Raw genomic sequence first — 20,617 nt, 5'->3', positions numbered from 1 at the left:
TTGAAGAGCCTAGAATCTCTTTCAGCACCAGAGTGAACATGACCCCCCTCTGCACAGAGTCCAGCCTTGAAAAAAAAAAAAAAAAACCAAAAACGTCTGGCAGATGTAAGGGTAGAGTTGAGGCACCAGGCTGGGGATGAGGTTCTCCACCCACTGTCTGCCCAGTCGCCATATCAGACCCCCCAGGAGAGGACAGGTGGCCAAGCCCACCTCGGGTAAGCGCCTGATGCTGCCAGCCCCAGCACGCAGAATCTCTGGCTCCCGTCTTTCCGCCTCAGCCCTCACACCCCTGCGGCAGCCCACTCGTCCAGGGTCTCCCCCGAAATCCAGCGTCTCCGTGAGCCGCACAGATGGTTAAGGATGGAAGCCCAACCTGCTGTGGGCAGGTGCCCCTGCAGCAAAGGTCAGCTGCGGCTCTTGTCTGCGTGGAAGGCCACGGGATGGAGGCCCGTACCTAGGGAGCCCAGGGAAACCCTGCCTCGGCCTACCCACCTGGAAGACAAACCGTCAAGATGAATGGAGGAGCAAGTGTTAAGTATTCAGGCACCACACGCGGCTCAAATGACAAAAACATCCTGCCTTCAACCAAATTTATACGCAGTTTCCTTCAAGCACACATTTACGCCTCGGCGCTCAAGCTGTCTGCTTGCTCCAACCCCTGGGGTGGTGCGCGCCCCGTGGTGTCCTCATCTCGTCCCTTCAGCCCACGGGCCACTACTAACATACAGCCTTGGCTCTCCGTGGGGGCTACCCGGGGTAACACCTGATGAGTCCTAAGAACCTCTTTCCCACGCTTCCCCTCCGGAAGCCTCCATCCAGTCAACCCCGATCCGGCTCGCGTTGCCACATGCTGCACCCTTACACCAACACATCATAACACAATCTCGCACGGTCCCTTCAAAATCGACTTTAGGGCCTTCCAAATGACACGCTCACTCTAGAATGCTTAAGTATTTGAGGCCAACTTTCTGCTTTAAAAATCAAAAATTGGCAGGAAATGACGGTATCTAGTAATACCACAAAATAAGCACTATCTCTAGAGGAAAGAATAAGACATCATCTAATACGACGATCACATTTTCAGGTCCCTAAACTCTGTAGTTCTTCCCTTAGGGGATGGATTATGTGGCAGGATAGCATTTGGCTTTCTTCTGTGACTGGCCAGAAATTTGACTTCCCTTCCTAGAGGTCCAGCTTATTCTTAAAGGGTCCAGGAGAGGGTCTCATAGGCCAGACCTAAAGAAGAAACCATCTCTTCTAACGTAACAGATTGCTTTGGTCTTTTTAGGAAAGTGAGGGCATCTTATAGACCTGGATGGTCTATCTGGGAGGCCAGACTTTAAAAATCAACTGAAAGTACAAAAGAAAAATATAAGGACCACGAGCCACGGTGGGAAGGCCTGCACTGGACACAGCCTGAATGACACTAGACCACATTCATCCACTCACTCAGCTCATGGGGCCAGGCCTGGTCTCGCCTCCATCCCTGCCCTGATCCAGCCGCCGGTAATTTATTAGAAAGGCTTGGTTTAAATTCTAGACCTTACTGGGGCCCCTGGGTGGCTCAGTCGGTTTGGCTCTTGATGTCAGCTCAGGCATGATCCCGACGCCCTGGGACTGAGCCCCATGTGGGGCTCCACACTCAGTGGGGAGCTGGCTTGAGGGTTCTCTCTCGGTCTGTCCCTCCCCACCAATGCTCATGCACTCGCTCTATCTCTCTCAAATAAATAAATAAATCTTAAAAAACTAAATGCTAGACTCCATAGGAAATAGTTATATTATTTATATTATAAATTCCTGCTTACTTTTTCAGGGTTTTCCTAAGAATTGTGCTTAGGATTATGTGTACGTCATTGGGGGATGAGACATCCTCCCAATTATATCACAGGAAGGGGGCTTCTTTTTATTTTTTTATTCTTTTTAGGGGGCTTCTTTCTAAAATGCCATTATTTTATATTAAAAACAGGAGATAGTTCTGGCTCCCTAAAGTTTATATTTTTGACAGAATATATTCTCAAAAATACATTTTATTCTGTTTTCCAGCAAACAAGTGTGTTTAAAGCAGACGTGTTATTGCTTTAACCACTGGTTCTTAAAAAGAAAAATAATCAGCTTATCTCCTTTTCCCTCATCTTTATCTTCTGCTCAAAAAAAAAAAAAAGAAAGAAAATGAACTCTGCCCTGAAACCATCTGCTTTTAAAATAGCTTATGTAGCACTAAAATATTTGGACAGGTCGGTTTCGCTCGTGTGTAAGAAGCTTCAGATGTGGTATTAATGTTTCCACTGTTTCCTCAAAGGAGACAGAGCGCGTCATAGCGGGAGGAGTGAGGGACACCCACTTGGAATCACTCCTGCCCTCTGGGTGCGCCTCATGGGGGCTCTGCTGCTCAGTGTGCAAGTCCACGTTCTGGTTGACGCTGGCCAAGGTCAGATAGTCCCTGCCCTGCTACAGAAAAGCTAATTTCCTGTTCCACTTTTCCCGAAGCATTTGTGCACTTCGGCTAGATGACTGCTGGGTTTGCCACCAGGGAAGAGCCAGGCTTAGGGCTGAAACTACTGGAAGGCGACTATGCTTCCTATGGCTTGTTAAAGAAACAGTGGGGCGCCAAGAGGCAACGCGGTTGCAACAGTGCGATTTGGGACTTCAGGAGCATTCTGGAACATAACTGTGTTTGGGTAGCTCATCACACTACCACTTTTTCATGAAAAAAGGCGTATTCCTGGGTCTCACATCTCTGTTGCCTATAGGCATCCCTTTCCCTCAGGAGATACCCAATGCAGTGAGAACATTTTCGTGACCTCATCCTTCAGGATGCGTTAAATTAATTGAACATGGAGGCTCTTAGGCCGAAGCGAGTGTAGCGGGTGGTGGCCAACGTAAGGCAGCCAAAGTGCAAGCCTGTAAGGGCCTCGACGTTAGCGGACCGAAGCCTAAGGGCAACCAGTCAGAAACAGCCAAGTCGACTTGAAGCAACAGCCAATCAGTAACGGCCTTGACTTACCTGTGCCTTTTCTCTAAGCAGGTCCCCCCTGAGCTCCCACTGGGGGAACACTCTTACCCACTTGCGGTGTGGTGCTGCCTGATGAGAATCGATCTGTGCTCACGTAAACTCTTGAAATGTCCAATATGCCTTGGCTTCTCTCTTAGCAGATGTGATAATATTTACTCCCCTCCCTCTTATAACCTCAGTGTTTTCCAAGACATCCTGGGCTAGTGTCTACCTTGACCCCATGACATCTCTGTAACATATATTCCCACCCTTATGCCATAGGCTACAAGAAGAAACAAAAGAAGTCACTTGTGCATGGTGACTCAACTCTTTGGGATTGGAACGGGGTCCCCATTAGTTCTTTTTACTTTCAACTTTTTATGTAAATTCTAGTCAGTGAACATATAAGGTAATATTGGTCTTAGGATGTTTCTCTACCGGGAGCTCAGGGAGAGACTTTAATCGAGAAAAGGCACAGGCAAGGTAAGGCAATTATTCATTGGCTATCGCTTAAAGTCTACTTGGCTGTTTCTTTCTTTCTTTTTTTTTAGGATTATATTTATTTACTCATGAGAGGCAGAGAGAGAGAGGCAGAGACACAAGCAGAGGGAGAAGCAGGTTCCCTGTGGGGAGCCCGATGTGGGACTCGATGTGGGACTCGATCCCAGGACCCCGGATCACGACCTGAACCAAAGGCATATGCTCAAGCACTGAGCCCCCCGGGCATTCCTACTTGGCTGTTTCCGATTAGTTGTCCTTAGGTTTTGATTTGCTAACCTTGAAGCATTTACAGGCTTAGAGTTTGGTTTGCTTACATAGGCCACCGCATTACACTCACTTTAGTGATTCATCACTTACATACAACACCCAGTACCCATCACAAGTACCTTCCTGTACACCCATTTGTTCTTTTTCTCTTCCACCTGGAGAGAGTGAGTGGGGCACAGCGGGATCGGCCTCAGATACACTGACCTTTACCAGGTGTACCAGCACTCCAACATGGTCTTCTCTTCCTATGTCAAAACCAGCTAGAAACACCAGGACCCAGGAACAATATTCCTATTTAATAAATTCTCTTTTCTCCCCATAGATTGTTTACTCTCATGAGGCTTTTCCCCTGCCTGACTCTCCCATTCTGAATCGGTCACTTTTCCCAGATCCCTCTCTTAGGCATAGTCAGAATATACTCAGGACAGCAGACAATGAGCTTTGATTTGTGAAAATCAACTGTGAGATGTGTCGTAAAAGAATTGGCTATAAAAAGAATTAAAATATCAGAATTTGTGAATAATCTGAACTTTATAAATCAGGGAAGATGTGCTTCATTGCTACTTCTTGTAGCTGAACACATTCTTGAGCAGGAGGGGAAGGAAGTATCATTCATCCGGAGAAAACTAGTGGAAAGTACTTCCATTTGGCTCATCTGGAGGTGTCAGAGGAACTCCGAAGACTGCTAGCACAGAACATGCTACCTCAAACATCTGCCCAAACAGAATATAATGAAGAAAGCACAGAGGTGGAAGATCAAACACAGGAACTACATTCTTGAAAAAATATATAAGCCATTTATAGTGCTTGTTTTTGAGGTCAAAGCTTAAGTCCAGCTTCTTGTGGGCAGGAAAAACACCAACATTTACTGGACACAAACCCTGGTCAGCCACCATGCTTGGTGTTTTCAGACACGTATTCAATTCTCAAGCAGCAGGCTTAGCTAGGTCCATTCTTCCAGTGAGAAAATTGAGAGTTTAGAAATCTACATAAGATCTGCTGTGACCTACATTAATAAGTGACACGGTTGGAATCTGAGCCAAAGGTCGTGTTTGTTTCACAACATATCTATGTTCTTACTCAATATACTCAACAGGTTTAGGGTCAGAAGCCTTGGTGGATACACTTAGGGCGATTCCCACCAACACGCAGCATCCTGGAGCCTCCCTTTAGCAAGGGACTCAACGGGGATGCACCATAAGTGAACTGGCAAGGGTTCCACTCAGAGTCCCCAAGCAAGGATTAGAGATACCAAATGTAGTTATATTTCCGAACACATGATTGGGCCCATTGTGCTCTTTCAAGTCCATGTGTTCTTCTGAATATTTTGTTTCATCTATTACTTTGGATCATAAGTGAATCAGCTCTCCTTAGTGAATTCAATTGAACTTTAAATACATTTTTTTCATTAAGATGCTTATATATGGCCAAGGCTCAATTTATAATTTGTTATTATATTTCTTTTTAACCCTGTACGTAAGTCCAGATGTTTAGTTTTACACTTTGAACAAGTCTCTGGAAAGTGCAAACGTTGACAAAGTACTATTTACCATACAAATTTCCAACTTTGGTATAGTTTCTGTTAGAGAACATAAATCCTGTTTTAGAACATGAGCTCATCCTTTTAGCGAGAATGGCTCCTTAGAAAAAGATCCAAAGGAAACCAAAGGGAAAAATGAAACCAAACATTCCTTTCACCCCAAAAGGCCACAGACTCAAAGTTGATAACAGGAAGCACTTTTTATAATGTGAGTGTATCTAGTGGTTTCCATTTCTGAGGGTTTGTGTGAGTTTCCAGTTCTATTAGAACAAGAAACAAAATTGCTGAGAGGGAAAAAGAAGTTATTGCCATTATTTTGAAAAAAAAGAGAATGACACCCATAAACTGATTAATTCCTGGATTCATAGGAAATTTAACATAACTTGCTTAAATATCAGCTTCATCAAGACTTCATTAAAATTTATCTAGTGTAAGCAAATTTGAATTTGTTTAAAGTTTTCTCAGTATGAACAATTTTTCACCCATGTGCATATTTCATTATAAAAATCTAGCATAGCTCTAATCAACTATCTCAAAGAAATCCACAGGCGTTAAATGCTCATCGGGCAGCCCAAATAATTCTATGGAAGTCACATACCTGTTAGCATGCTGACATCATCTCCTGAGAGCCTCCTGTGCATAGGCCCCAGATTTAGTTTCCCATCAGCATACTCTTTAAATGTTTATCTTCAAATATGGTTAACATATAAAAACACATAAAAGGGAAGGCTTGATTTTTAGTAGAATTTGTAAAAAAAAAAAAAAAAATGGGAATTGCTTCATAGGAAGAGAGGTAAGATCGTGGTGACTGAGAAGCCAAGAGAGATGGGAAGTAGTTAGAAAGCCACACTGGCTGGGAAAGGATGTTCTCCTTCTCCTCCTCCCCCTTTCCCTCCTCATCCTCCTTCTTCTTCTTTTTAAAGTATTTTATTTATAAGAGAGAGAGCACACACAAGCAGAGGGAGGGGCAGAGGGAGAGGGACAAGTAGTCTCCACACTGAGTACAGAGCCCAACATGGGGCTCGATCCCATAACCCTGGGATCATGACCTGAGCTGAAATCAAGAGTCAGCCGCTTAACTAACTGAGCCATGTAGGCACCCCCTCCTTCTTCCTTAAATGTGGTAGATACTTGAGATCTCTTACAGTATAAAGATCCCAATGAGACAAATGAGCTGAAGAGAACAGGAGAAATGAATGATAACTGAAGCAGATTCAATGTAGTAAAATGGCAGACAATTAGCACTAGCCCCAAGTATAAGAAGAGACGGTACGGTACAGAAAGGGGTTCAAGAGATATTGGTACAAGAAAAAGATGGGGTTCAGGGTCTGAGAGCTCAACAAAAATAAAAAAGAAAAGGAAGGAGGACTTCCTCTCATTTTTCATCTTTGTTTTAAAGTAGACTTTCTCTGATCTCCAAAGTCATGATTCATTCATTCATTCATTGACTAGATATTTATTCAGGGCTCACTATGTGTCAGAGACTGTTTTGACACTAGGGTCAGAAGCAGTAAACAAGTTAAATCAAGTACTTGCTCTTAAGGAACTTAAATTATGTGTAGGGAGAAAAACAATAAACAAATATAATTGTGCAGAGTCTAAAATCTTGACCTCTTTCCTCTACTCCCCATCCAACTCATCCCTCCACATCCTTAACTATAGCATATAATTAATCCCAGCATCTGAAATTTAAAAAAAAGAAAAAAGAAAAGAAAACAAGATTCAGCCCAAACCGAAGACCTTGCCTACAGATAAGCAAGCCTGACTCGATCGACACAGCAGCTTCCTCAAGTTTTGTTTTGATTCCCAAGGTTCATTAGTGAAAACACAACAGCTTAGAGGCAGGGAGACAAACTCAACAAGGCTTTCATCTCAGATGCTCCTTACCCAGCTCCTCATGTTCCCTGCAGCAATTATTTATTGCTCACCTACTTTGTGAAGGTCCCATGCTAGGGTCTGTAGGGGTCGGGAGGATGAGTAAGTCCTCAAGAAAATTATATAATAGTTAATATTTATTGAGCCCTTTCTATATGTCAGCCACTTTAAGTGCTTCACAAGACTTATCTCATGTAAGCCTCATGTTAGCCTTGTAAGGTAGGTGAAAATATATCCATTTCGAGGTGAGAAGATGAAATCCTAAAGAGATCAAGAAGTGTGTCCAAGGTAGCAAGGTAACAAGTGTTATTAATCTGACTCCAGAGCTCATGAGCTGAACTACTCCGCCTCCCCTATTTTATTAGTTTCCTAGGGCTGCCACAACAAAGTACCACAAAAGGATGGCTTACAATAACAGAAATGTATTGCCCCACAATTCTAGAGGCTAGGTACCTGAACCCCAGGGGCCAGCAGTGGGGTGCTCCCTCTGAAAACTGTAGCGGACTTCTACCTTGCCTCTTTCTAGCTTCTGCTGGTTTGCCAGAAATCTTTGGGGTTCCCTGGCTTGCAGCTGCATACTCCAAACTCTGTCTTCATCGTTAAGCGCAGTGCATCCTGTATGTCTCTGTCTTCATTTGACTGTCTTCTTATAATGCCAGTCATATTGGATTAGGGGCCCACGGTACTCAGGTGTGAACCTCATATTGACTAAGTACATCTATGATAACCATATTTCTAAGTAAGGTCACATGCTGAGGTACTGGAGTTAGGATTTCAACATATCTTTTTTGAGGGGGATGCAATTCAATCCATAATGCCAATGAATGGAGACAGTATATGAAAATAGAATGGAGAGTATATGAAAGTAGAATGGACTTAGTATATGGAAATAGAGTGGAGATAGTATACGGAAATAGAATGGATATAGTACATAGAAATAGAATAGAGAATATACGGAAATAGAATGGAGGGTATATGAAAGTAGAATGGACATAGTATATGGAAATAGAATGGAGATGGCATATGGAAACAGAATGGATATAGTATATGGAAATAGAAAGGAGAAATACGGAAATAGAATGGATATAGTACATGGAAATAGAATAGAGAATATATGGAAATAGAATGGAGAGTATATGAACTGTTGAATGGACTTAGTATACGGAAATAGAGTGGAGATAGTATATGGAAATAGAATGGATATAGTACATGAAAACAGAATAGAGAATATATGGAAATAGAATGGAGAGTATATGAAAGTAGAATAGACTTAGTATATGGAAATAGAATGGAGACAGTATATGGAGATAGAATGGAGTAAACGGAAATAGAATAGAGATAGTAGGGGAAATAGAACAGAGACAGCTAAAAAAACTGAGGTCTTAGTCTAATCTTATCATTATCAACTCCATTAGTCACTCTCAAAGGGACTTCCTTTCCATCAGCTTCATTTTTTCTCACTTATAAAATAAGTCTTGAACCAGATCATCTTCAACTTATTTCTAATTCTAGTTCTACATTCACATGTTTCTTCATTTCTAAATAATTACAGTGAAAAACAAGTCTTATTAGGGATGCTTAGGCACACATCAAGTCATGGAGATGAGGTCTGCCGCCACCCAGAGAGAGTGGAATTGCAGCTTCCAGAATGCTCTAAGAATGTCTGTAAAGATGTCTTAGAGGTATCGACTTGGATAGAGTTACGGGAGGGGACTCCAGGCAAAGACGGTGAGGTGGCATTTGGAAACAAGGGTACGGCTGGCATATGGATCACAAATAAAGGCAGAGTGGGACGTAAGGCCGAAAAAGTTGTTGGAACATACTTGGCGGGAGAGGGATGGATTCTATTCGATTCAGTGGGTTCCGTATAACAACTACCACAGCCCATTTAGGAGATAGAACATAAGAGTTGTATGTAGATGGCTTAGAACGTGCAGTAGGTTGAAGAGGAACTAGTTACGCCCCTGAAAATCGTCTAGGTTAGTGGCAATGAGGACACAGCATCAAGATCATGAAGGTAAACTCTAAAAATCTGGAACATTAATTAGTTATTATCTGGGTTCATTTGGGGTATTTGGGAGAAAACCCACTTTAAACCAGTCATATAGGCTTGTTCTAAGGTGATAACTAAAATTACTTAAGCATAATAAAGGGCCAAATGAGCATCATGGTCGCAGAGAGAAACCAGAAGTCAGAGCTGGAAAAGGAAGAGTATGTCTTCAGGACTATATAAACCAGAAGCCAGGGGCATGGAGAACACACTGGGAAGCGACATATGAGCTGAGCTGGGTTGAAACAAATGGTTCTGAAAAAGGGCTGTGGACAAGGCAGGAATGCTGTGGCCTGTACGCAACAGTACAAATATAACTAGTACTAGAACAACAAGTGTACTAGTCGAACACTTCAAATTGATGAAAAGGACAAATCTTGTATTTTGCATTTGTTACCACAATTAAAATTTTTTTAAAAGGTAACAATTAAAAAGAGAAAAAGAAGAGGCCTGGAAAATGTGGTGGCCTTTCTAATTTGGAGCTGGCCATGGGGGCAAGATGGAGAGAAAGAGCAAGTAGCATCAAATATAACTCCAAGGGTTAAAACCTGTTCATTCAGGAGAATGGGGAGCGGGGGAGTCCTCTTCATGGAAATAGGTCAAGCGGAGCCATTGATTTGGGCGTGGAAATTTTGAAAGGAAAATATTTGAGTTTTCATAGTTCTTATTACTCCTCAATAAAAGATAGCAAGAAATTGGAGATGCCCATCTGGGGGTTGAAGAGTGAGATCCAAGCTAGACATATACCTAACAGGTCATCTGTCTATACAGGTTGAAAATAAACGGAATGCAAAGTTGATATGATCACCAAGGGAAAGTATAAACCAAGACCACCGAAGGCCCAATGACACTCAATTTGGCAATGTCTACTTTTAGCGTCAGAGGAAATGTACCCTGAAAGGAGGCCAGCAGTTATTGGTAGACGTCAGAGAATAATCTCGCTGTGTCACGGAATTCAACATTTCAGGAGTTGTTGACCAATTGTGTAAGACGCTTCAGAGCAGAAGGATGTGAACTGAAAGTCAATCACTTCACCTGATAGACAAGGAAGGGGTCGCTGAAGAGTAGTTTCGGTGGAAGAGCCCAAAGCAAAGGGGAAAGGCCTGGGCGGGGGTGACCGGGAAGTAAATCCAAAGAGACCCAGCCACAGCTTCTCTGAGGGAAAGGAGAGAGCGAGGGGGCGCCCTGGGTCAGGCGGATTGCCCCCTGCGAAGGAAGCTGCTTGTGGTCACTGATGAGTACGCGGACCCGCAGAAGGCACGGTCCAGGGGAAAGGTCTGAACCAGCAATCCTGCCGCTCCGGGAGAGTAACTCTGGAAGGGTCCTGGAGAAAGTTGAAAGACGGCGTTCGAGAACACGAGAGGAAAGTAAGACTGGGCGGAGAAGAGGCCTCGGGAAACAGCCTTGCGACCGGATGCCCTACTTCAGTTCTACCCGCTCGCCCACCCCCCAAGTCCATTCTGCAGTATGTCTTCTGGAATGTTCTCTATGACATAAACCTGTTTGTGCCGCTTTTTGCGTACCACTCTTCAGGGCTTCCCTGTCGCCTCCGGGATAGGATATCAAGCTCACATTTCCACATTAGACCCTGCTGAACTGTCTACCCCATTTATAGGCCTCCCTGCGCTGCTCCCCCAACACATCACTCACACACACACACACACACACTCACACACAGCAAATACTTTGAATGCTCCAAATCTATCAGGCCATTTAATTTCTTCTTTGTAAATGTGGCATTTTCTGCTTCTGATACACCCTCTTTGTCCACCCTTTCTAACTCCTGCTCATCGTTCAAAACGCTTATTAGAGTTACGGATTCGCTCGTAGTCATTTAACTACTTATCACGGTGCCTTTGATTTCCGTGCCACGGTGCCCCGTACAGTGCTTAGCACAAGCCGCTCCACAGACAGCCGCTGAGGGAAGGAAGCAGACGGAAGACCGGACGAACGAGCTCAATCAGGGAGACAAAGGGCAAAGATGAAGTCAGGATTATTTTTTTCGGTTGGAGAGCTCCCAGCGAGCTGATCCCAAACACTTCGCTCAAAGGGAGCGGTGCCTTTTCCCAAGAGCGAGAGCACATTTCAACATCTTCCGTGGCTTTCAGGAGGCAAACTTGGCACGACCACCGACCACCGCGTCAGGCACCACATCACCTTCCTCACGTGCCCTCCCTCCGGCGGCCGGCGCGCATGCCGTGGCTGTGGTGAGCCCCGGACACCGTGTCTCCCACCGCGGCCACCACGGACCGGGGGCCCTGGCACAACGAGGACTGGAAAAGAGGCCCCACCTTTGGCCCAGCGGGCCTGCACCCACTGAGGCCACCTCGACAGGCCGGTAATGCTACCTGGCCGTGGCACAGGACAACTCTGACCAATGGAAGAGAGAAGAAGGGCAAACCAGGAGACAGATCGCGGCCCGTGCTGCCCCCTCCCCACAAGGACTGGCCTGTACCAGCCTCCCTGGGCGCGTCTCCCCTAAACGCACCCGTTTGTTCCCCCCTCCCTCCCCCCACCCCTACTCTTGCATCCCTGCGGCTGCAGCCTCCAATGAAGTCTCGCCTCAGCTTCTGTCTCGAGAAAACCTGGGCTACTCAAGCAATTTCTTAGGAATTCTCCAATGTTAAATATATCACGCGTCATTAGAGCCACAAACCAGGCTAACCAGGGCAGGTGCGCATGAAAGCACCGGCTTGCAGAGGGGCGCGGCTCCTCCCAGGCCGGGAAGGGAGGTGTCGGGGAGTCACCGCCCGCAGAAGTGGAGAAGGACGGCAAGCCACAGGGCACCGCAGCTCCCTGGGGAGCCCCCCGGGGGCGGGGGCTGTGGGGGTGGCCTGTTCTCCAAACGCCGAGTTCCCGAGCAAGGAGCAGATGCCCCCAGATGCGCACCAGCACATTTCGCCCACCGCCTGTGGAGACCGGGCTTCCTATGTTGTGAGAGGTCAGGGGTTGGATCCGAGCAAAACAAAGAAGTCTGCCTCCGAGCAAACGAAACTGTCCTCAGTGCACGTTCAAGTGAAATGGCTTTAACACATGCCAGGTTACCGGCCAAAATCCGAACAAGTGATGCTGGGAGCAAACCCGGAAGAAATGACCAAAGCGCAGCTGCTCAGCAAGGTCCTTTGGAAAGTTCAAATGGAAAAAAGAATTAAAATTTGGCCGGAAGAGGGAGAGCACTCCCTAACTGTGGAAAGTTGGCTATACCAGGGCGTGACTCGGGTCTGCGGGGGAAACAGAGTCAGGGGGCGAACCGCAGGGCGCAGGCCGCCGGGCCTCGGGCCTGGGCGCCACAGAAGCCCCCTGCGCGCTGCTGGAGGGCGATCGGGCCGCGACCGAGGCCCCGGGTGGGTGGGGGCAGGCCTGGCTGCTGATTCACCAAAGTGTGAAACCTGGGATTCAAGACTCTGGGAGTGGATTTTAGTTTCTGGATGTTTATCCCTGTAGACACTTCAGCAGTCACCGAAACCCTTTTGCAAGCCTCCTCTCAGGGATTCTTTCGTTAAGATTTTCTCTTCCTTTTTTTTCAGATTTACAAATCTGCACCCAATGTGTACTTCCTGAAGGCGCAATTTAAGTTTAAATGCATTGCTTTTTAAGCATTTTTGTTTCCTGGTATGTCTTTAGGTCTATTTGCAGGGCACCAGGATTCCTCCCAGACAAACGTGCATATGGACATACACAATATTTTGTGCGACATGCCTGAGTTTGGTAGTTATCTTATAAATCCAAATACTTCCTGGAACCTGCGAACCTTAGGTCAAAACCAGCTACTTTAAGCAACTTTAAAAAATCACTAAAAAAGCCGTGGAAAAATGAACATTTTGGTTTGTAAATAAAAGTAATACCAAAACCTAAAATTTCTAGATACAAACAATGCCTTTTCCATAAAAGCTATAGTTTAGGCGTTGAGAAAAATCTACATAAGCATCTCATCAGTGGTTTTCTTAAATGAACTTCATAAGGTAGCTCTTTTTGAGACTGATGTATCTATTGATCCCCAAAACATCTGTTTCTTCACTTTGGCTATCTTACAGAATATTTAATCTTCAAAACTGGATTATTATTTGATTCTTTTTTTCTTTTTGGAACATACATGACAAGGAGAACTAAGTTATATCTGGTTTTAACTAACTTCCACATGACTCCTTCTAGTTTCCTTTCTATCTCTAGAAAAACTGGCTCTAAACCAATGGCTGACACAAGTTAGTTAAAAATAGATATACATGGCAAATGTTTGGAAATTGACTTTTTATATCCATTCTGAATTATAATTGTGAACTTGGAATCTTGCTTATGATTAAGATATTAAAGACTGAATAACTTGGGGGAAAAGATCATGTGACTGGCATTTTTTTGCAAAGAAAATTCTAGAGTGAATGTTTTACACAAGCAGCCAATAAGTTTCAGATGGTTTATAAGTAGCAGGAGATCCAAAGCTGAAATGGAATTTTCTGTGACAGCCTACAAATAACAGTTAACATATGCCTGTGTTACAGACAAAAACAGGAGTCACGTAAAGTCAAGCAGGGAGTAAGAAGAGCTGTAAGGTAATGAATAAAAACCTTTTTGTCAAAAATTCTTTGCACAAATTTTAGGTATTTAAAGAGCAAAACCATCTCAAAAAAAAAGAGCAAAATCATTTTGACTATTTTTAAAGAAACTGTATCTATTAATACTGGATAGAAACAAGAAGTGACTTTCAAAGTCACAGTTTATACCCATTAGAGATTTGATGTATTTAAAAAAGGCAAACAAAAATCAATGCTAGCACAAATGAAGAAAAAATACAAATTCTCCAGTGACTTTAGAACATTTCATAACTGATTCACACTTGCAATTGGAGATTCATCTGGAAGTGTTTCTGGTTATATTATCTGCTATTCTTTGCCGTGTTTCTTGACACGGTGGATAAACTAAGTCACTCACTCAAAAGTTTTTAAACTTTTTTGTTGTTGTTCTAATGTATTATATTGTATTTCAACAAGTTCTTACTATTGTGGTCTCTTCACCGACTGTTACTAGGGCTTTGAATTTGCTTTGATTTCAGCCCCAGTGCAGTGGTAGGAACCCGGTGGGGACCAGGGCTCCCTGCTGGCCGGGTGGCCTGCCTCAATGAGAGCAATGGCCGTCCCCCGTGCAGTGATGACAACCATGCCTACCCCGTCTCCCTCACGGGCTCACGAGGCTGGAGGGGACGTGCACGAAGCAGTTTTTGAAACACGATGGCCGTGGTGCTGGAGGCATTAGCAGTGATGGACACGCGGCTCTGCACAGCGACCACAGTCACAGGCTCTACCTGACTCCACTGCAGGGACGAGACGGGGCCAACAGCTTCCTGCACTAACCTGCGGGACCCCTTGGTGGAGTGTAGACGCCAGCAGCTCTGCTACCAGGCAGGTTTGCCTGTGTGCTTTTCTTTTCCCTCTTTCTGTTTTAGGCGGGGTCATTGGAAAGGTCATCCTGAAAGGTCACCGACAGGCACGAACCAGAGCCGTAGATTAAAACAGAAATCCTGTGCGGTTGTGTGTGTGTGTGTGTGTGTGTGTGTGTGTTTGGGGTTCCTCCCAACCCTTCACAAAGTTAAGTGAAGTTGACTGGAATAGCGTAAGGACAGCATGACCGGTGTCTGGCAAATTGCATGACCCGCAGAAGGCAGGCTGTCCGCGCTTGGGGGGAAGCAAGGACACTATTCCTTTAGGTGGTTCAGGGGTAAGGACGCTGCTGTGGAAATCTGCCCACGGATGAACAAGGGGCGCAGCGGGTCACAGAAGGGGACTGGGGGCTGCCCCGGAGCCCGCCAGGCCTGGGCCCTTCTGCTGACTGTCCCCCCAGCACACACTCGGGGTGCAGCAAGGTCTGAGTGGGCCTGACCTCCCAGAGTCCTAACCCGGGCCCGACCCCAAGCGACCCCAAACGTGCGCATCGTCCAGCATCATCCGGCGGGGCTGGGGAGACCCCACGGGGGAGCGCGGGGCGGGGTGAGGGCCGGGAGCTCGTGCGAGCGCGTGCAGGGAGCCGCAGCTCCCGCGGGCCTCGCTGCCCGGCGGTCCCTCCCGGGGCCCCTTTCGGACCTGGGGGGCGGGGGACGGGGGTTCGGTGCAGGCAGGCGGCGGGCAGAGCGCGACCTGGGGCAGGGCAGGGCAGGGCAGGGCAGGGCAGGGTCAGGCTGCGGCCCTTACCTTCCTGACCTCCCGTGCGTCCCCGGGGAGAGGCCAGCACCGTCGGCCCGGCGGGGAGCCCGCGGCGCACCTGCGGGCCTGGGGCTCGGGGGGCGCGCTCGGGGCGGCGCTCGGGGGCTTCCCGGTCCGTCGCAGGGTCAGGCTCTGGTAGCAGAGGCCGATGGCCACCAGCAGGCCCAGCAGGAAGGGCCGGGGGCAGCGCCGGCGGCAGGGCGGCCCCGGACGGCACGGCATGGCCCGCTCAGCCGCACCGGGGCCGCGTCCGCGCCGCGGGGGGGGCCGGGGCCGCCGCTCTGCCGTCCGCGGGCCGAGCTCGCGCGCCCATCGGTGCTCCTCGGCGCGCCCGGGTCACGACGGCGCCAGCCCCGCCTGCGCACTCTCCGCGGGCGATGCCCGGGGTCACGGGGGGCACGGGGGTCACGGGGCCCCCGGGGCGGCGGCCGGGGACAGCGGGTCCATGCGCGCCGGGAGCGGCCGGCCGGGGGCGGGGGCGGGCAGGTGCCGCGGGCCCCGGGGGCCCCGGGAGGTCGGCCGGGCGCACGCGGGGCCGGCGGAGCCGCGGGTCGGGGGCGCGGGGGGCGCGGGGGTCGCGGGGGTCGCGGGGCGCGGGTCGGGGGCGCGGGCCTGCGTGTCCTCGGGGGCGGGGGTCGCGGCCCGGCTCGGCCCCGCGTGTCTCCGCCGCGTCGGTGCGGCCGCCCCTGAGCGCTCGCGCCCGCCGACAGCGCCCGGCCCGTGGGTGCGCGGCCCCGTCCGCCTCGTGCCGCCTCGGGCTCCGAGCGCCAGGTCCTTACGCGGTTTTCATTCTTTTAGCCGGAAAGAAAAGTTTCCGCGACTCCGCAAGTGGGGGACGGCGGACCCACAGTCCCGGGCGGGGAACACCCAGCGGCCGGCCCGCGGCTCCGCGCCCCGCCGACGCCCCGCCCCGCCCCGCCCCCGGCCCGGCCCCGCCCCCGCCCTCGGCCCCCGCCCCCCGCCCCCCGCCCCCCGCCCTCGGCCCTCCCCGCGCGGCGGGAGCTGGGCCCGGGGACTCGGCCGGCGGGACGGGGCGGGGCGGAGTCGGGGATGGGGCGGGCCCAGGGGCCGGGGGGCGGGGCCGGGCCGGGGTGGGGCCGGGGGAGCGGGCCCTGCGGACCCGGGGGCGGACCCGGAGGAGGACCGTCCGGGGGCGGGTCCTGGACGGGGCTGGGGCCCGGGGGCGAGTGCGCGGGGGCCAGGGAGGGGGCGGGGCCCGGGACCAGGGGGCGGGGCCAGGAACTATGGGGGCGGGGCTACCCGGGGCGCTTGCAAGGCCCGGGGCGGGGAGAGGGGCGGAGCCTGGCATCCAGGGGCGGGGCCTGGGCGGGGAGGGGGCGGGGCCCGGCATCCGGGGGCGGGGCCTGGGCGGGGAGGGGCGGGGCCTGGCATCCGGGGCGGGGCCTGAGCGGGGCTACGGGTGGGGCGGGGCCCGGGCGGGGAGGGGGCGGGGCCCGGCATCCGGGGGCGGGGCCTGGGCGGGGAGGGGGCGGGGCCTGGCATCCGGGGGCGGGGGCCTGGGCGGGGGTACGGGTGGGGCGGGGCCGGGGCGGGGCTACGGGCGGGGCTCCAGCCGGCTCCCCGCGGACACTCGGGGCCCGCAGCCGGGGAGCGGCGTCTCCCGCCGCGCTGGGCACGTGGCTGCCTTCCGGGAGCCTCCGGGTCTCACCGACGCGTCCGACGTGTGGCGCCGCGTGGCCCCGTGTCCTGGGCACCCGCTGGACGCACGGCCCCTGTGTCCCGCCCACTCGGGTCGGGGCCTGAGCGCGGACCGTCCCGCCGAGCTGCCGGGCTCCCTCCCGGGGCCACGACGCAGCCTCTCGGCCTCGGCTGTGGCTGTCGTGCCCCAGCCCTGCGGGGGCGGCGGGGCCTGTCCTGCTCCCCCGCCTCCCCCCGCGTCCCCCGCCGCGTCCCCGGGTGTGAGCAGGCCGGGAGAGCGCCGGGGAGGGGGCGGCCTGCCCGGGGCCTGCAGCTCAGCCCTCGCAGCTCAGCCCTCGCAGCGCCCGCCCTCGCAGCTCAGCCCTTGTAACGCCCGCACTTGCAGCTCAGCCCTCGCAGCTCAGCCCTCGCAGCTCAGCCCTTGCAGCGCCCGCACTTGCAGCTCAGTCCTCGCAGCTCAGCCCTCGCAGCTCAGTCAGCCCTTGCAGCGCCCACCCTTGCAGCTCAGCCCTTGTAGCGCCTGCCCTCGCAGCTCAGCCCTTGCAGCTCAGCCCTTGCAGCGCCCGCACTTGCAGCTCAGCCCTCGCAGCTCAGCCCTTGCAGCTCAGCCCTTGCAGCGCCCACCCTTGCAGCTCAGCCCTGGCAGCTCAGCCCTCGCAGCTCAGCCCTTGCAGCGCCCGCACTTGCAGCTCAGCCCTTGTAGCGCCTGCCCTCGCAGCTCAGCCCTTGCAGCTCAGCCCTTGCAGCGCCCGCACTTGCAGCTCAGCCCTCGCAGCTCAGCCCTTGCAGCTCAGCCCTTGCAGCGCCCACCCTTGCAGCTCAGCCCTGGCAGCTCAGCCCTCGCAGCTCAGCCCTTGCAGCGCCCGCACTTGCAGCTCAGCCCTTGTAGCGCCTGCCCTCGCAGCTCAGCCCTCGCAGCTCAGCCCTTGCAGCGCCCGCACTTGCAGCTCAGCCCTTGTAGCGCCTGCCCTCGCAGCTCAGCCCTTGCAGCTCAGCCCTTGCAGCGCCCGCACTTGCAGCTCAGCCCTCGCAGCTCAGCCCTTGCAGCTCAGCCCTTGCAGCGCCCACCCTTGCAGCTCAGCCCTCGCAGCTCAGCCCAGCCCTTGCAGCGCCCACCCTTGCAGCTCAGCCCTGGCAGCTCAGCCCTTGCAGCGCCCGCCCTGTGACCTGGGGACCCCCGGCGGCCCCGGAGCAGAGCGCGCCTTTAGAGGCCCTGGGCACGCGGGCTGTGTGCCCAGTCCCCGCAGCGGGCCGTCCCTCCGTGACCTTCCCTCCGTGCCCCCCCGCCCCAGGATCCCCTCCGCAGGTCCTGCTCTGCTGCCGCTCCTCTGGGTGAGATGGAGCGGCGCCTAGGGGTGCCCTGCGAGCAGGACGCGGGGAAAGGGGCACCTGAGGTCCCGGGCCTGCAAGAAACTAATTCTTTACAAAACAGATTGACTAAAGCTTTACAGCAGAAGTAGTCCCCGTCCAGTTGGATCGGCCCCAGGGCCCCCATGTGTCCCCTCCGGTACAGATTTACAGCCCTCAGTCCCATGACACAGGAGGAAGTACAGAGAACTGAAGTGACACTTGACCCGGCTTGACTTTTAGAAGCCAAGGGAGTTTTAGGAGAAACAGCTCTACAGTGACGTGGGACGATATAGTTCTAGTGGATGCAGGGTGACGCGAGGGATCCCAGGAATTACCAGATCTTTACACTGCAGGGGTGAGATCAGATGAGATAAAGTTCTTTCCTGGGAGAAAAGGAATGGACACGCGTTTCTATTCAGGCAAAAAGTGTGGAAAAACAGAGTTGAGGAATCTGATGCGTCACTTTCACGTATCATTAAATTGTTGAGTACAAGACACAAAAGAAGCACAAGACACAAGGTGCTGAGACCATAGTGCCTTCCTGCCGGGAAAAACAAAAGAGAACAGGGTCAGATAATTTTGTAGCCAGACTTCAAATAACAGGAATCAGAAGGGAATGTTCTAGAAGTGATACCGGCGGCGGCTGGAAAAACCCAGATTCCCTGGTTCAACCACCAAGTCAGAGGGTGTAGGAGAGGATGGCGTAAGTAGATAAATAAAAACGGCAGAAGGGAGAGAAGGGAGTGGGAGGTGGAAGGAAGAGGTAGAAAAGGTGCAGGAGGCCTTAGCACCAAATACCTGAGGGATCGCAGCCAACATGGATATTAGAGTTGACCCAGTCCGGCAGGTATCATGGCCTTCACTTTCTTTAAACAGGTGATTTGTGAAATGAGGTCACTAACGCCTTCTCTGAAGGGCTGGTGGCCTGCCAGGGGGATGGCACGAGGTCCGGAGGCTGAAGGCGCGGGCCCGCAGTGTTCTGGGCGCCGGGGCTGAGCTGGGCTGCAGTGGGGTCACACGCACCAACAGAGATTCACCAGGTAACGGACCTCCTGGAGCACAGAAGCCTCCAAAGTAAACGTGAGCACTGGGTGGGCTCCCTTTCCTCCAGCCCGTGGCACGCAGGTGGGGGGCAGGTGCTGGGGCGCAGAAGGAGAGCAAGAGTGGGATGAGCGCGAGCGGCGGGTGGAGACCAGGGTAGCGGGTGTTTGCGCCCGGCCGGCGGGGAGCCCAGGCTAAGCAGGAGCCTGGGGCGCGGCGTGGGCCCAGGGAACGGTGAAGCCAGAGGAAGCTGCTCGGGTGCGGGGACGGGGAGGGCGACGTGCCCAATGACTCGGCACCTGCGGCCCGCAGCCTGTCACACTGACTGCGGTGTGCGTGCAATCTCACAGAGCGCCCCTTCTGCTAGATGATTGCGGTTTCCAGGGCCTGTGTCTAAGCAGCATCAACCTGGGACGATAGAGTGAAGGGCCTTCTAGAGCCCTGCGATTTCAAGGGTGGACGCAAACAGAGCGCTCTTCCCCCTCAAGGCTCCCCCAGCACAAAATACCCTCTTCCGTTCCGTGTGTGTTCCATTTGGGGTTTCTGGTAGGGAGTAGTGGGGTGGGGGTGTAGGGAGACGGTGTTGTTTGAAAAAGATATTTTCTCAATGTATTTTATTTTTCAGACTAGACTCAGGTTTCTTCTAGATGAGTCAACAGTCCAGACAGACCAAATCCCCTGAACTAGATGCTTTTCACTTTATTTTATTTTTATTTATTTATTTATTTATTTATTTATTTATTTATTTATTTATTTATTTATTTATTTTTGACGCTTTTCATTTTAAATTGCCCACTAGGTCAGCGTCTCCGACGTGCCCACCACCCGAGGGCCCATCAGACAACACTCGCCCCTGCCTCTTGTAAACGGGACCGGTGTTCTCAGCTGGTTGCTTTACTTACTTTTCACCACTTTCTTTCTGTTGTAAACACTGAATATGCTTGCACTAGAACCAAGATTACTGGTCTGTATCATAGTCTGTACTGTATTTTGGTGACACAGTGTACTTGTATCCTTCTACAGTCTCATCTGCTCTGCGACAGAAACTATTTCACTCATCACCATATCCTCGCAGCATCTAGTAGCGCCTTCCGGCAAACGAGTCAGAAATTCCTGTTTGTCAAAAAAAAAAAAAAAAAAAAAAAAAGAAA

The 20,617-nt window shown here is 51.2% G+C and overlaps 1 protein-coding gene and 1 long non-coding RNA gene across 3 annotated transcripts in view; one reads left to right on the top strand and one right to left on the bottom strand.

Annotated features, from left to right (window-relative positions):
* The window catches only part of CPED1 (cadherin like and PC-esterase domain containing 1), a 261,375-nt gene extending 245,737 nt beyond the window's left edge, over positions 1–15,638 (bottom strand). The window contains exon 1 of the mRNA XM_038557483.1: positions 15,405–15,638. Coding sequence (XP_038413411.1) covers positions 15,405–15,638 — 234 coding nt within the window. The remainder of the gene's footprint in view (positions 1–15,404) is intronic.
* Positions 12,687–20,617, top strand: LOC111098860. Of its 2 annotated transcripts, XR_005369816.1 has the most exons (4): positions 12,687–13,772; positions 14,273–14,934; positions 19,302–19,465; positions 20,266–20,617. It is a non-coding gene; the product is annotated as an uncharacterized LOC111098860 (long non-coding RNA). The 2 variants fall into 2 exon arrangements; XR_005369815.1 differs by lacking the exons at positions 12,687–13,772; positions 14,273–14,934 and having other exon boundaries at positions 18,332–19,465.

The sequence above is a fragment of the Canis lupus genome, chromosome 14 (genome assembly GCF_011100685.1).
Source record: "Canis lupus familiaris isolate Mischka breed German Shepherd chromosome 14, alternate assembly UU_Cfam_GSD_1.0, whole genome shotgun sequence".
Classification (NCBI taxonomy): Eukaryota; Metazoa; Chordata; class Mammalia; order Carnivora; family Canidae; genus Canis; species Canis lupus.
Note: the sequence above shows the minus strand (reverse complement) of the source record. Positions and strands in the feature narration are given on the sequence as shown.